The sequence below is a fragment of the Nomascus leucogenys genome, chromosome 1a (assembly GCF_006542625.1).
Source record: "Nomascus leucogenys isolate Asia chromosome 1a, Asia_NLE_v1, whole genome shotgun sequence".
Taxonomy (NCBI): domain Eukaryota; kingdom Metazoa; phylum Chordata; class Mammalia; order Primates; family Hylobatidae; genus Nomascus; species Nomascus leucogenys.
The window spans coordinates 33,236,092-33,252,549 of record NC_044381.1 but is presented as its reverse complement, the minus strand read 5'-3'; the positions used below and the strand labels follow the sequence as shown (position 1 = coordinate 33,252,549).

The following is a 16,458-nucleotide window of genomic DNA, read 5'->3' as shown; positions in this document are numbered from 1 at the left end:
GCTGAGCCAGGTAGACAGGATACATGCCAATGTGCTACAGGGTTTGAAGAGTAGCAGGAAAGATTCAAAGATGCTGGATGAAGAAACAAAGAAAGCATGAACGAGGCGGGGAAAAGGAGAGTCCTTCTTGGGTGGAAAAAAAAAAAGCAGGGAAGATGTTAGAAACAGTCAGTTATGAAAAGACCTCAGCAGGAAACAGAAAAGTGGGCAGTACAGGGAAAGTATTCAAAAGGAAGCAATAAAAGAAAACTCAAGAGTTATCTAATCTCAAGCAAATAGTCATAATTTGAAGATGATGATCTAAGGTAAGAGTTAAAGACCAGCTAACATGGACTGAATACTTGCTATGCGTTTGGCACTTTTTAAGGGGCAAACTAGTATAGGGATATGATTTAGGGGCTCTGGAGTTTCAATCTCTGTGTGACCTTGGGCAAGTTAGATAACTTCCCTGTGCCCCCCTATCTAGACTGGAGATAATAGTACCTCCCTTATGAAATTGTTGGGTGGGTTAAGTGAAATTGGATAAAATCCTCAGAGTTGTGCCAGACACATAGCGGCCTTCAATAAATTTTAGCTGTTATTATGAGGTGATTTGCATTCACCGTGTCTTTAATCACTACAAATCTGTGAAGTGGATATTACTATTCTTATTTTACAGGTGAGAAAACAGACCCAATGGGGTGGGGAGCGATTATTACTGGTCATCTGCTGATTAAACAGACGTTTCCTCAGTACTTCCCATAGTTCCCCCTCTCTCAAAGGAAAAAGGTCACTCTGGTGATGATATTCAAGGGGAAAGGCCTGCCACCCTCACAGATGCCAGGCATTGATGGCTGCAGTCTGACCTCATTCTTTTTTCCCTCTTATCCTGCAGGGAATGTGTGTGGTTCATAACTTTAAAGGAACGCAAGGATCTCCTTCCAAACCCAAGCCTGAGGATCCCCGTGGAGTACCCCTAATGGCTTTCCCAAGGATAGAAAGCCCTCTGGAAACCTTAAGTGCACAGGTATGGTAAAGCAGTTTTAGCAAACCAAACCCACAGGCTGAACACTTTGGGAGGTCAGTATCAATCCATGAATACCACTAAATCTACCCAGCATCAAAGAGAATCTGATTCATTTATTGTAAAGGCCCTCACAAAAGGCAGTCTTCACTTTTTCCCCTCAATTATTCCTATACTTATCCTGGGTGTTGGGGCAATCATGAATCCTCAGAGAGTTCTTAGCAATGTCTAACTTAAACCTTAGCTGTTTCAGGATATTTTGACCTACAATATAATATCACATTTATGAAATTTCGACTAATCATATGGAAAAAACCAATTTGACTTAATAACTAGGATAATATTTGGAAAGAAAAAGGTTGTGTTACACACAGTGATGTAAGCTGGAGACACATTTTAAAAGGCTACTAAATGTCCCTTTGGACCTGTTTTTGTGACAAAAATTCAATGCAACAGTACCTCCTGATCTGTTACTCTACAACAGAACCTTGCATCATACCAGGGATACAAAAAATAATTGGACACAGTCCTTGCCCTCAAATAACTCACAGATGAGGGGCAGCCATGGTGGCTCACACCTGTAATCTCAGCATTTTGGGAGGCCAAGGTGGGAGGATTGCTTGAAGCCAAGAGTTGGAGACCAACCTGGTCAATGTAACAAGTCCCCATCTCTACTAAATAAATAAATAAATCACAGATGATCAAGAAAGGTGAATATAAATAGGTAGTCATAATATTACACGCTGAATCAGAGGTGCACGAAGTGCTCTATGAATACAAATGAAGAGGAAAAAATCTACTCTGAGAAGACATGGAAAGCCAGGAAGATGACTTGCCAACTGAAAGGAGCCTGGACAGATGATATGAAGCACTTAATTTTGCCCAGGACAATTGCTAGGAGCTTTATAAATTTATCATTACTTGAACAACCACCCTATTGAATAGACACTATAATTCCTATTTCACAGGTAAAGATAAGAATGCAGAAGACAAGCCGAGCGTGGTGGCTCACGCCTGTAATCCCAGCACATTGGGAGGCCAAGGCAGGTGAATTGCTTGAGCCCAGGAGTTTGAGACCAGACTGGGCAACATGGCGAAACCCTGTCTCTACTAAAAAAATACAAAAATTAGCCTGGCATGGTAGCTCATGCCTGTAGTCCCAGCTACTCCAGAGGCTGAGGTGGGAGGAGTGTTTGAGCCTGGGAGATTAAGACTACAGCGTGCTGTGATCACGCCACTGCACTCTAGCCTGGGTGACAGTGAGACCCTGTCTCAAAAAAAAAAACAAAAAAAAAACTGAAGACAGTGATGTTAGATTACCTGCCCAAGGCCGTATAGGTAGCAAGTAGGAAAACTGGATGAGGAGTTATTTAAGCTGGTAGGGGGACAACTAATATGATTTTCATTAGCATGTCATCTTTTTCAGGTAGCTGAGCCCGGCTAAAGTGTTTATGTTTTGTCACAGTCTGTTTATCTTGAAATCTTGTTTGTATTTGGCATTTTCCTACTCAAGCATTTTTATAGAAGATATAAGAGATAAGCAAATCACTTCCTTTTGTTCCCTTTGGAATTATTATGTACTTCATATCAGTGCAATATAAAATAATATTTTCACTATTTTTTTTTTTTGAGACGGAGTCTCGCTCTGTTGCCCAGGCTGGAGTGCAGTGGCGCAATCTCGGCTCACTGCAAGCTCCACCTCCCGGGTTCATGCCATTCGCCTGCCTCAGCCTCTCCGAGTAGCTGGGACTACAGGCGCCCGCCACTACGCCCGGCTAATTTTTTTGTATTTTTAGTAGAGACGGGGTTTCACCATGGTCTTGATCTCCTGACCTCGTGATCCGCCCGCCTTGGCCTCCCAAAGTGCTGGGATTACAAGAGTGAGCCACCGCGCCCGGCCATATTTTCACTATTTAACGATGATTAACTATCACATCTCTCTAAGATAAACTACCCTATGCTCTTTCCCACCCCTCCCCGAGACGGAATCTCACTCTGTCGCCTAGGCTGGAGTGCAGTGGCACGATCTCGGCTCACTGCAGCCTCTGCCTCTGGGGTTCAAGTGATTCTCTTGCCTCAGCCTGCCAAGTAGCTGGGACTACAGGCACGTGCCACCTCGCCTGGCTAATTTTTTGTATTTTTAGTAGAGACAGTTTTTAGCCATGTTAGCCAGGCTGGTCTCAATATCCTATGCCTTTTTACCTTTAATTAAATCTAATATTATTAATGAACCAGGTTTTGTGGGGGGCGGGGGTTGGAACAAGAAAGCTACCTCCATATCTCCATTTTGGGAAAAATACTTAAGGTTCTCCATTAATACAGTACCAAGTATTGTTTTGTTTTCCCTTAATTTGTATTAAGGCTAACATTTTAACTTGGTCTAGAAATAAAATGTTAACAAAAATATTTCTGGTTTATTTATATACAGCCTGTTGCTACAGGTTAAATATCAAATTAGCTAAATAGCGATACCTTGTAATGAAATACTGAAATAGAATCTCTCTAACTTTTCTTCCCTAATTACAATCCTGTGTTTAGTGAAGTCAGAGAGGGTCTCTATTTTGGGGGGTAAAATGAAAACAAGTGAATTTTAAAAAGAAACAGAAAATATTTGCTGAGTTCCATGGACATACCAGTCTCTGTGTCCTTGTAAATGCTATCCCCCGAATATCCTGATATAAGAACACCCCTTTTGCACACCTCATCCTTCCACCCAGCACTGCTCAAGCATGACATCTGTCTAACGCCTTCCCTAGACTTCTTTCTTTCTTAATTCTCAGGGCCACTGATGGTTGATCAGGCCTAGAGATGTCCAGACACTATTTTGAGGGATTCTACTTAAACTGAAAAATGAAGTGCTAAACAGGGTTTCAAAAAATGCTATTCACAAGATAGATAAAGCATTCTTAAAATAGATATTAATTCATTGTTTACAGGTAGTAGTTGAACTTCTCTCAAACCTGTCAATAGATCTTTGTGATTATGGATGCCACCTCATATGGATACAATCTGAGGCCTTGCCTGAACACCAGGCTTGGGCCAAAGGACCCTCCAGACCCCTCTCATGTGACTGTCACTCATAATTAAAGCCAAGTGTTCCCTCATGTCTGCCTCCTCCAAAGACTTGGGACTTTTTGAGGACCCTATAAACCATGTCTTATTTACCATGTATCCTGGCATCCACTAGGTGTGAAATAAATATTGATGGATGAATACAAACTTGTCCCAAAACCTAAAGTAGACACTTTAGCCAAAACCAGGAACCTCAAATTTGACCATAATCACTATTTGAATATCCACGGAAAGTAGAGATTTATAAGAAACTATGAGAAGCACTTCTGCAGGCTAGCCAGAATGAAGCCACAGAAAGCTAAAGAGAAGTATTGCCTCTTACATTATGCCATCCATACCAATTGTGAAAAATGCAAGTCACCAAGCATCTGTATTTAGTAATAAATGTTTCCACATGGATAGTTAGAAAGATAAACCCTTTATTTGTTGGTCAAGAAAAGAGAACTAGCATTTATTGAGAGTCGTCTCGTTTAATATGCATGATACTGTATTGGTTTTGTTGTATCCTATTTTATAGATGAAGAAAGTAAGGCACCAGGTTTAAGTAATATGCCCAAAGTCACCCAGTTAAAATTAAATGAAGACTCATCCAATACTAGAGGCCCTGCTGGTTCTCCTACACCACACAGTCTGAGATTTCATTCAATGAAAATTCTTTTTTGAAATCCACAACTCCCAGCATTGAATATGAAAACATGCTACAGGGGGCTGGTATATTGAACCTGAGCTACAGTTTTTCAAAAATAAATACCCTCCTGTGGGCAAGAACTTCCCTTGCAACTCCAACAGCCATGGTTTCTGTTAGAAATGGCATCTTTGTAATTTTTGGAACAGAACCATCTTCCCAGCATGTGGACCTTTTAAGATCAGAGATTAGAACCTCTCTTCAGAGCACACATTCATACACATGAAATCCATCCCACTATTCAAAATATCTTAAGGAGAAGACTGGATGGGGAGGGCATCAGTCAACCTCATTTCCCTTTCTCCCAAGACATTCTTTCCCCTTTGCCACATGGAGCCCTCAGAGCCACAGTGCTCTGGTCCCCTCTAAAACATTACCTCAAATTTGAATATCTGCCTTCCGTGATTCCCCTTAGTATAGTTGATTGAGACGGGGTGCATTTTCTAAAATCTTTCCCAAATACCATAGAGAAACCAAAAAGTAAACAATTATAAAACAAAAATAGTCAAGTTTTTCAAAGCATTATTTTATGATTGTATAAAGTTGTTGGGATCCCAAAGGAAGCAATTCTTAATTATCCATGTTCTGCACCCCACCCCGCTCACAATGTACATGAGCAATCAGCTGAGTGTTGTTCAGTTGCGTTCTTGTCCACACAGTTTCTAATAACAAAAATTAAATTAGAAATGAAGCAACTGTGTTAACTCACTCCGGATGTTGGTATAGAGTCTCCCAATGTCTTCCCCATGGGGGAAAAATATATGTAATTATATAAAATATATATTAAATATAGATACATATATATACTAATATATACGTATATATGTACGTATATATACATATACACGTACATATGTATGTATATATACATATGTGTATATACATATATACGTACATATGTACATGTATATACATATATACGTATGTATGTATATACGTATATACGTATATATATATACGTACGTATATATACATATATACGTACGTATGGACACACATGTACATACGTACGTATATATACATATATACGTACGTATGGACATACATGTACATACATATATACATACATACATATTAATTTTGACTGGTGACCTTGGGCATATTACTTAAACCTGGTGCCTTACTTTCTTCATCTATGTATGTATATATACTTATATATGTATACATATATAGTTAAAAGATACTTATACATATTTAATATATATTTTATATATATTAAATTTTTATTGTTAATATATTTTATATATATTAATATATAATTATATAAGTCTATATTCAATTTTAATTTAATTTTATAATGTGTAATTATGTATTATAAGTTATAACTATAATATATATTATTTATATAATATATATTTATTAAATTTATATATTATATATGTTTTAAACACACAAAAAAAGAATTCTATCTGTATTGCCCACAGATACGTAGACCCTCACCCCAGGATATTCTGATTCAGCAGGTGTGGAGTTTAAAAAAAAAAAAAAAATGAAGGAGGTACTCCTAGAGAATTCTGATGGCCCCTTGATTCAGAACTGGTGATATTACAGACTTCGTATTATCAATACAAAAAAAAGACTTGGAGGGACAGTTAAAGTAATCTGCCTCAAGTCATCTACCTAGTTATCTTAGGATATTGAATGGCTTTATCTTTACCATTTACTCTTAAATGGAATCTTATATAAATGACCAAAGTGTTGACCCAAAAAAATTCAAATAGAAAGCATATTATAGAAGAATAAAAAGTAAAGTTATTTTTGCCTTAGGAAAGAAATGCACCAAAACCTCAGTTTTCACAAAGATTTCAGACAAAAGTACCTTGAAAAATACAAAATATTTTTTGTTTCTAAAGTTTCTAAAGATGTGTATCTGAGCTCTAAAGAATATAATGTAAATCCCCAGTGTCCTAAAAACAGAAATCAGTGGCCAGGCACAGTGGCTCACACCTGTAATCCTAGCACTTTAGGAGGCCGAGGCGGGTGGATCACCTGAGGTCAGGAGTTCAAGACCAGCCTGGCCAACATGGTGAAACCCCGTCTCTACTAATAATACAAAAATTAACCAGGCATGGTGGCAGGCGCCTGTAATCCCAGCTACTCAGGAGGCTGAGGCAACAGAATCGCTTGAACCCAGGAGGCATGGGTTGCAGTGAGCCGAGATTGTACCATTGCACTCCAGCCTGGGGGACAAGAGCAAGACTGCAAGACTTCGTCTCAAAAAAAAAAAAAAAAAAAAAGACAGAAATCAGGAAGCCATAATAATAATTAGATCAAAGCCACAGTTTGTTAAAGATTTAATAATTTCATAGACCCAAAGCATTGAGTTTTAAGTTCAAATAAAAGATAAGACCTTAGGTTTGCAAGAAGTGGGAGGTTATATATATATATTTATATTTTAATTGAATGCTTCCTTTTGTTGAACCTGGAGCAGTTACTATCTGCTGCTAAAGTTTCTATTATATTACCAATGCAAGAAAAAAAGTGTCCTTGAGCTTTCTGTCTGATTGTGGCAGCCAAGATTGAATAGAGGAGTAATGGTAGGGAAAACATGGAGAGAGAATTTTTGCAACTGAGAAATAACCTTGTAAACAGTGAAGAGCCCATTTTACTCAAAAGAAGAACCTAAATATCCACCCTCACCTAGTTGATTACATGTATAAAAGCTTAATAGTTAAAACTAATTAAAAGCCAGCCAGTGACAAAAATATTTGACATAATTACAAGGAAAATGGATGAATCCTCAGTCATAGGAGATTGTAATACATTTCTCTTATTAATAAGCAAAAATAGTAAGGATACACATGATCAATAAGGTTGATCTGATGTGCATTATATATAACCCTCCTCAAAACACATGAAACATTATGAAAATGCATCGTATACAAGACCATGATACAAGTCTCAAGAAAAATATTTTAATGCATCTGTATTATGTAAACCACATTTTCTGTAGCCAAAAAAAGTTAAAATAAAAACAAATCCCCCCAAAATTCTATACATTTTGAAATAATAAACTCACTTCTATGTAACTTGTGACTCTAAGGATAAAACATATAGAAAGGTTTTAAACGTTGGAACTGTTTCATATTTAAAACATTACATTAAAAATGTGTGGGATGCTAAGTTACTTTGAGGCTCTTAAATGTTTATATTAGAAAATACTTAAGCATAAGACAGAATTATATAGAGAATACGTTTAGGTGAAGATGCCGGGCACAGTAGCTCGTGCCTGTAATCCCAGCACTTCAGAAGGCCAAGGTGGGAGGGTCAGTTGAGCCCAGGAGTTCGAGACCAGCCTGGGCAACATAATGAGACACTGTCTCTACAAAAAATTTAAAAGTTAACCAGGCATGGTGGCATGTGCCCAATGTCCTACCTACTCGGGAAGCTGAGATAGGAAGATCACTTGAGCCCAGCAGGTCAAGGCTGTACTCCAGCCTGGGTGACAGAGTAAACCCTGTCTCAAAAAAAAAAAAAAAAAAAAAAAAAAAAAAAACTTTAGGTGAAGAAGTTATCCTATTTTGGATGAAAAATCAGGGAAGTTTTAATGAAAGAGGTAAGGAGGCCAGGCGCAGTGGCTCACGCTGGTAATCCCAGCACTTTGGGATGCTGGGGCAGGTGGATCACTTGAGGTCGGGAGTTTGATACCAGCCTGACCAACACGGAGAAACCCCGTCTCTACTTAAAATACAAAATTAGCCGGGCATGGTGTTGCATGCCTGTAATCCCAGCTACTCGGGAGGCTGAGGCAGGAGAATCCCTTGAACTCAGGAGGCAGAGGTTGCGGTAAGCCGAGATTGCGCCATTGCACTCCAGCCTGGGCAACAATTGTGAAACTCCATCTCAAAAAATAAAATAAAACAAAAAAACCAAAAGAGGTAAGGGAAATTGAGGGGCCTTGGAAGAGCATATTAGTGGGAGGGAACAGCCTGTGCACCCTTGAGGAGACAAAACAAGGGAATATTGAGGGACGAGTGAGTGTGCATGTGTCAGGCAACCCTATCTCAGATTTTATCTGCTTGTGTTTGCTCCACAGAATCACTCTGCATCCATGACCGAAGTTACCTGAGACGACTGATGTGTCAGAAGCTGTTTTTTAAAATCATCTTCCAATTCTATACTTCAAAACACACAGTTGCTCAATGTCAAACTGTGATGACAAATATTATGTTTATCTAGTTAGAAGCTAATGTTTTGTACATTTTTTGTATGAGGAAGTGATGTAGCTTGCCCTGATTTTTTTTTTTTTGTTTTGGTCAGCTTTAATATATTTATGCCAGAATTTTAAAACCAACAAAATTTCCTTGTTCAAGCGTGCATTGAAGAACCACATTTATTCAATGGTTGACGTTTTGTGATATTTGTACACAAATTTTCTTTTCTCAGTTTTATAAACACAGAAGTAAGTGTAACAATTCACTTTAAACTGTTATTACCACAGTTGCTGCCTCCTCCAGAATTTTTGAATTTTAATAAAAGGCAAACTTTTGAGCTGCAGGAAGGACAATGTTGGTTAATAATAAATCTCAAAGTCAACTGTAGAAAAAAAATTGTGTTCAAAAAGAACGTTGCACTCTGATCTCTTAACAAATTGTTACATTCAAAGTTTAAAGTGATATATTAACAAAGTCACCTAGTTACACAAACAATTGTCAGAGAATTCCGGATTTGGAGGGTATTGGGGTTATATGATTCTTTCTTAGATAATGGCCTCTACTAAAGAACTCAAGATCTTTCTGGAATGTCTTTTGGCAGGCAGGTGTCACTGTCACCTTTTCTCCAAAAAGCAGCCAACATCAGCCTCCCCTGTCAATTCAACAGTTTTGTATCTCATATTATATGGACTTTATATGAAAATGAATATTTTACAGTTTGCACAGTATTATTTTACAGAAAAGGAATCAGAGAATCTACAACATGGGGCCCCAGAACAACAGTTTCACTTTTGTGGCTTTTAATTATTCTAGAATTTTAACTGCATCTCATTTTTCTAGCATGGTGATAACTAACATGTAACTCCTTTGATTGAAGGAGCTCTTTTGTCTGTACCTATCAGAATGTTTTCTTGACACTTCCATGTTGGCTCTTCTCAGCTTTTTTTTGTACATATTTTTTTTTTCTAAAGAGAAGAAAAAGTTATCACAAAATGTATTCTGGCTCATGTCTTTTGTCTTAAGCTTTATCCACAGGACAAAGGTATTTGAAGAGTCATGATGAAGTGAACTCAAGTGTTTGCACTGTTCAGTTCCACGTCTGCTGAAATAAATTCTAATAGGTGCATAACTGAGGGATAACTTCATAGGTGTGTGTGAGAATATGTGAGCGTTTAGGCAAATAAAATTCTTTAAATTATTAAGATACTCAGAAACATTCTGGATCCCTAGCACGCTCCCTCTACCTTCAGCCTACCCATAGATACTTCTGAGTTGTCAATAAAAAGTTAGACAGTAGTTTTTAAGAACAAAAGTTACCTCTGCTAAAATTTTTCATAATCCCCCATCTCATTCTGGCCTAAGCTTATCTATGCACATACAATGTCATACACATCTTCTGGGTGATATCTGATTACAGTTGGGAGAGGGAACCAAAGAACTTTCACAAACATAATCTGTCTGTTCTCAAAACACTGAGCCCAGTGAAGCTGTGACAAAGCCAAAGGAGTACAATATATGTCAGCAGTAATATCAAAACCCAGGTCTGCTCAACTCCAAATTTCATTCTTTCCACTACATCAAGATATGCCTTTGAACCGAGTCCATATCTTTTCATGGGTTTTCAGTGTAATATACCTACTTATCTGGTTTAAGGGATACTGCTAGAAGAAAAGGAAACAGTGAGAAGAAATAATTTGTAAGCTCTGAGCTCCCCAATCCTGTATAAGCTACCTACATGTAATGTCACGCAATTTCAGAATGATTTTTCTTTTTCTAAACATATTTTAGGATTTTTAAAAAAGAAACAATGAGGGATTCATTTTATTTTATTGTTCATCATAAGACATGCTGAAAATTGCTGGCAGTCTAAATTGCTTTTACATTACCCATTTCTTGTCACAATCTATCTGGCTACCAGATAGCATTTCTAAGAACATAAGTTGGTAGAGTGAGTCATGTTATCCTTCTACTCTTCTTTCTAGTTCTGATTTTAAAGGGACCTATCTGTAGTATGCTAGGAGCTTTGGCCACAGACTCCATTTTCCTGGCCTTGGACTTGGGAGATGTTGGTGTATGACTGAGCCATGCCGAGACAGCACCCTGGTGCACTTGGAGCTAAGGAGCATCTCTGGACTCCTACCCCTGGAATCCCTGAGTCTGATTCCTTACCACTACAGCATGGCAACTTTAGTGCTGCCTCCTATTTAGCCCCAAGACACTTCACAGGCCTCACACTGATCTGTCAAGTCTGTCATTTGAAATTCTTCAGGCTAGAGACTCCTCCATGTGGGTTGTTTGCCAAGGAAAAAGCGGTCTGTCTAAATAGGACAAGTGGTGACTGTAGCCTCAGAGAATGAATTCTGCAGTAAACTTCTCTTTTTAAGGAAAGCCCACAGGTGCATGAGAAAGTCTGACTCACTGGAAGAGCAAAGTGGGGGAGGAGAAACAAAGGAAGCATAGCCAGGTGTGTTGACATATAAGCAACCTCATGAGGCTGTTAGCCCCTGTGTTTATCTATGATTTTTTTTTTTTATTCTGTGCCAAGAACATCACCTGACACAGAGAAAAATCACTTAGTTAAAATTTCTGTAATACATGAATAGATGCCAGACTTCTTCCTACTTTGGCTGAAGGGAGACTATGACTCATTTGGAAATAAAGAGGATTTTGGTGGAGCCTGAAGATAGCTGAAAGACGAATACATTTAGATGCAGGACTAACAATGGTGAGGAAACTGCACTCACCAGCTAAACATGTGGGTGCCCCTTTTGGTAAGTTCTAAAGATCTCCTTATCAGGCTGTGATAGACAGATGGGCTATATGTAGCTGACTATATAGCCCTTCAGGAGAGAATGTGTATTCTGTACTGAATCAGAGAATGCAAGCAGGCAAAATGCTATCCTCAAGATGCAAGAGAGTAGGGATCACTGGGATGATACCAAGAGTGAAAGAACCACAAGTGGCATTTTTGTTTCAAAAAACTGATTAGACTCCCTATTACATGCAACTGCCAGAACCTCTCAAATGCGTTCAGTGTCTTAGAGGTAAATAAATCAAATACCAGATTGCCCAAGTCTGTTTCAAGGAGTAGGTTACATTATGGTAATTATACTATTCCTGCTCTTACTGGGGGAACCCACCCCCAATATTTCAACATAGGTTCTTTCTATTTTTCATAAGTGTCAGCAGGCTGAGAAATAAAGAGAGACAGTATAAAGAGAGGAATTTTACAGCTGGGCCACCGGGGGTGACATCACATATCAGTAGGACTGAGATGCCTGCCTGAGCCTCAAAACCAGCAAGCTTTTATGAAGTGTTTCAAAAGGGGAGGGGGTGTAAGAACAGGGAGTAGGTATAAAGATCACATACTTCAAAGGGCAAAAAGCAGAACTACTACTAAGAGTCTAACAAAGATCACAAAGCAAAGGGCAAAAGCAGAACTACTGATAAGGGTCTATGTTCAGTGGTGCACATATTGTCTTGATAAACATCTTAAATAGCAGAAAACAGGGTTCAAGACCAGGGAACCGGTCTGACCACAAATTTACCAGGGTGGAGTTTTTCCCCATCCTAGTAAGCCTGAGGGTACTGCAGGATACCAGGGTGTATTCTCAGTCCTTATCTCAATCACACAAGATAGACACTCCCAGAATGGCCATTTATTGACCTCCTCCCAGGAATGCATTCCTTTCCCTGGGTATTAATATTAATATTCCTTGCTAGGAAGAGAATTTAGGGATATCTCTCCTACTTGGACATCCATTTATAGGCTCCCTGCAAGAAGAAAAATATGGCCGTTTTTGCCCAACTCCACAGGCAGTCAGACCTTATGGTTGTCTTCCCTTGTTCCCTAAAAATCACTGTTATTCTGTTCTTTTTCAAGGTGCACTGATTTCATATTGTTCAAACACACATTTTACAATCAATTTGTACAGTTAACACAATTATCACAGTGGTCCTGAGGTGAAGTACATCCTCAGCTTAGGAAGATAACAGGATTAAGAGATTACAGGTGTAAGAAATTATAAAAGTATTATTCTGGAACTGATAAATGTCCATGAAATCTTCACAATTTATGTTCCTCTGCCATGGCTCCAGCTGGTCCCTCCGTTTGGGGTCCCTGGCTTCCCGCAACATGCTCTGTTGAATTCAAGACATGTACTAGAACTAGCATGTCATTTACTATCATCCCCTATACTACTATAGGATTTTTAAATAAATGCCAAATCCCTTGCTCACATCCTCATTCTTGATCCAGATTGTTCCAGGATTGATAGATGCATTCACTTATTCAATAAATACTTAATGAGCATCTATTATGTGCTAAGATCATGTGAAGAACTGGAGATCCACAACAAAATAAACAGACCTATTTCTTACCCTTACAAAGCTTAGAGTTGAGTGGGATAAGAGGAGAACCAACACAAAATATTTAATATATAAATGTTTTTAAGGGACTCCTGATTTAGACAGAGAAGATAGAGTTATCAGGTAAGGCTTCTCTAAAGAAGTGACATACATGTTGGGCTATTTAGAATAAGGAGGTAATGAGACAGAAACCCTAAGGAAAGTCATATCAGGCCAAGGGAACAGTACATACAAAAGCCCTGGGGCAGGAAAGAGCTTTATACATGTGAAGAACTGAAGGCTGGCTGGTGAGTGAAGGGGAAAAAGATATTTAATGATACTGAAGATCAGAGATCTTGGAGGACTTGTTATGGACTTTGAATTTATCCTAAAATGTTAAGAAGCCCTCGGTGGACAGGAAGCCCCCAGTAAACACGAGAATGGCATAGTTAGATTTGTATTTTTAAAGGGTCCCTCTGGGCTACATCTGTGTGTAGGAAGGGTTGGAGGCAATCAAGAGAAGTGAGATAATCAATTAAGAGGGTATTGTGTTGGACTAAACATGATTATGATTGATGTAGGGTAGTGGCAGTAATGATAAAGAGAACAGGGGTTGGAAAGATATGAAAAATATCTAGGAGGCAGACTCAACAGAGTTTGGGACCTGATTGTATGTGGTGGGATCATAGCTTTCAATAAACGCTTTCTTCCTAGAGAACACTTTTCCAAATCTGATTCTCCCAACTCACAGGAGCCCGGTGATAGATGAAAAGCTGGAGAGGAAAATAAATTGCATTTGGATTTACTCTCTAGCCCATTGACTCTTAACAGTTTTACTTCTCATGGAAACTCAGGTAACACCACACATACTTCTAACACTAGAAATGACTCTGCCAGGAAAATTAACTTTTGCACCTCCCCAAACTGGTGCCTCTGTCCTCATCCTGGCTTGTCATTTTGGTATCCTGCATCTATAAAAAGTTACATTCTGTGGCTTTCCTATGAAGCCAAGTAAACCCATGTGATCAGTGGAGGGGAGGGTGAGGGTAAAGCTCTTTTCCTTAAAAGCATTCTCTTTCTCTTTAGAAGGAAGATGTGCTTGCATTTCCCTATTAACCTTAATGGAATGTCCATCTATCAATTTACTTCATGTTCTTTGGAACAGGGAACAACTCTTCATTTGGGATGATGTTTAATGCTGTTATACAAAGTAATTTCTCTGTCGAATTGTCCTATAAGGCCAAAAGTTTTTTTCAACTTCAAGTGATGTTTTTTAGTATTTCAGGATTGGATAAATCCAGACTCACTAAAGTCACACAGACTTCTTATATGTATTTCCATACAAAATATGTCCTCTTTTTATTCCCCCTCTTGGCAGCCAAAAGTTTCTTTTTATCTTTGTAGGGATGGTGCAGTCAGGTGTTTTCTCATCTTGGCATTTTTTTGTTCCTCAGCAGCCATAGGGTTTAAGTGTGCTGGTGAGCAGGTGCAGCTCCACCACAGCTGCCCATTGTCTGGTGAAGGTTTCTCTGATTCAGGGCCTGGGCCCAATGAGGTCTGTACCTAGGAATAACTAACTAACCAGTCACCACTTGTGGAATTAATTCATCATTTGAGGGATTTAAGTTAAGTGTGACAACCTTGAAAACTAATTTCTGTACATTTGGTAAAATTAAGTCAAGCCTACAAGGCAGACCCGGGAGCCAAGATTCCAGCAGAATATTGCAAAGAAGAAAGCTGAAAAAAAAAACCCACATTTTATTTTGCTGAAATCAGATCCCTGAAAAGTAAGACCTGGGTGGTGCTGATCCCGTTGAGGGGACTGCAGTTCATTTTGTTTTTTAAATATAATGACAACACCCACAATAGAACCTGGATGTATTCATGAAAGCCATGGGTAAAAGGAGGAATAAGAAAGGATGACATATCTATAAAACAAGAACACATTTTAAGAATCAGATCCAACTATAGAACATGAAAATTTAAAATGATCAAAATAAAACCCAAGAGATTGGCTAAATAGATTAGACACACCTTAAAAACAAGTTAGCGGGTTGAAGGGTTAAACTGTAAAATTCTCCAAGAATGCAGGAGGGGAAAGGAGAGCGAAAAGTAAGAGAAAATTTTAATATTCACGGAGAATGAATCCAGAAGCTCCAAAATCCTCTTAATAGGAGTTCCAAGGAAGGAACAGAAAAAATGGAAAAGGTGAAGTGGTCAGATAATTAACAGAAGCAAATGTCCTAAAGCTGAAGACAGATTGTCTTAGTCTGTTTGTGCTACTATAAAAGAATACAAGCGACTGGGTGCTTAATAAAACAGAGAAAAATATTTCTCACAGTTCTAGAAGTTGGGAGTCCAAAATCAAGGTGCCAGCAGGTTCAGTTGTCTGGTGAGGGCTGCTCTGTTTCCAAGATGGTGCCTTGTTGCTGAGTCCTCAAGGGAAGGAACACCACGTCTTTATGCAGCAGAAAGCAAAAAGACCAAATGCTCCATGAAGCCTCTTTTTATAAGAACCCTAACCTCATCCACAAGGGCGGAAGCCTCATGGCCTAATCACTTCTAAAAGGCCTCAGCTGTTAATACTATTACATTGTATGTCACCCCTCCCAATTTCAGGTGTTGGAACTTAATGTATATTACATTACATTAAGTGTTGAACTTAAGTTTCAACACCTGAAATTGGGAGGGACGCCATACATTCAAACTATAACATAGAAACAAGTTTTTAGTTTGAAATAGGCCATATAGTGCCAGTCAAGATAAATTTAAAGAGTACTAATAACCCTACCCTTAGTCTATCTTGATGAAATTTCAGAACAAAGAGAAAATTGTAAAAAGCTTCGAGAGAGAGAGAAAAAAATCCCACGAAGTAACGAGAATCAGACTTCTCATTGGCAAAAATTGTCACCAAAAAAAAAAAAACCCAAACTGCTGAAAGAAAATAATTGTTAATATCAAATTCTTTCTCGATACAAATTATCATTAACATGTCAGAGCAAAAGACAGACATTTTCAGATGTACTAAGATTCAAATGAATATGAATCTTTTAAGGAATTATGTGAGCTTGTACTTTGAACAAATGGCAAAACAAAAGTAAAGCCAAGAATTTCTTAAAAATGAATTGTAAGAAAGAGCAAGGATGCCAAAGTTATTGCTGTAAATATAAAAAGAAAGAGCAAGGAAATTATTAAAG

At 38.4% G+C, this 16,458-nt stretch overlaps 1 protein-coding gene across 1 annotated transcript in view; it reads left to right on the top strand.

The window, feature by feature from the left end:
• The window catches only part of PLPPR1 (phospholipid phosphatase related 1), a 292,974-nt gene extending 283,063 nt beyond the window's left edge, over positions 1 to 9,911 (top strand). Inside the window, exons 7-8 of the mRNA XM_003260293.2 lie at positions 875 to 1,006; positions 8,797 to 9,911. Of these exons, the coding sequence (XP_003260341.1) occupies positions 875 to 1,006; positions 8,797 to 8,829 (165 nt within the window). The 3' untranslated portion in view covers positions 8,830 to 9,911. The remainder of the gene's footprint in view (positions 1 to 874; positions 1,007 to 8,796) is intronic.
• The last annotated feature ends 6,547 nt before the right edge of the window (positions 9,912 to 16,458 follow it).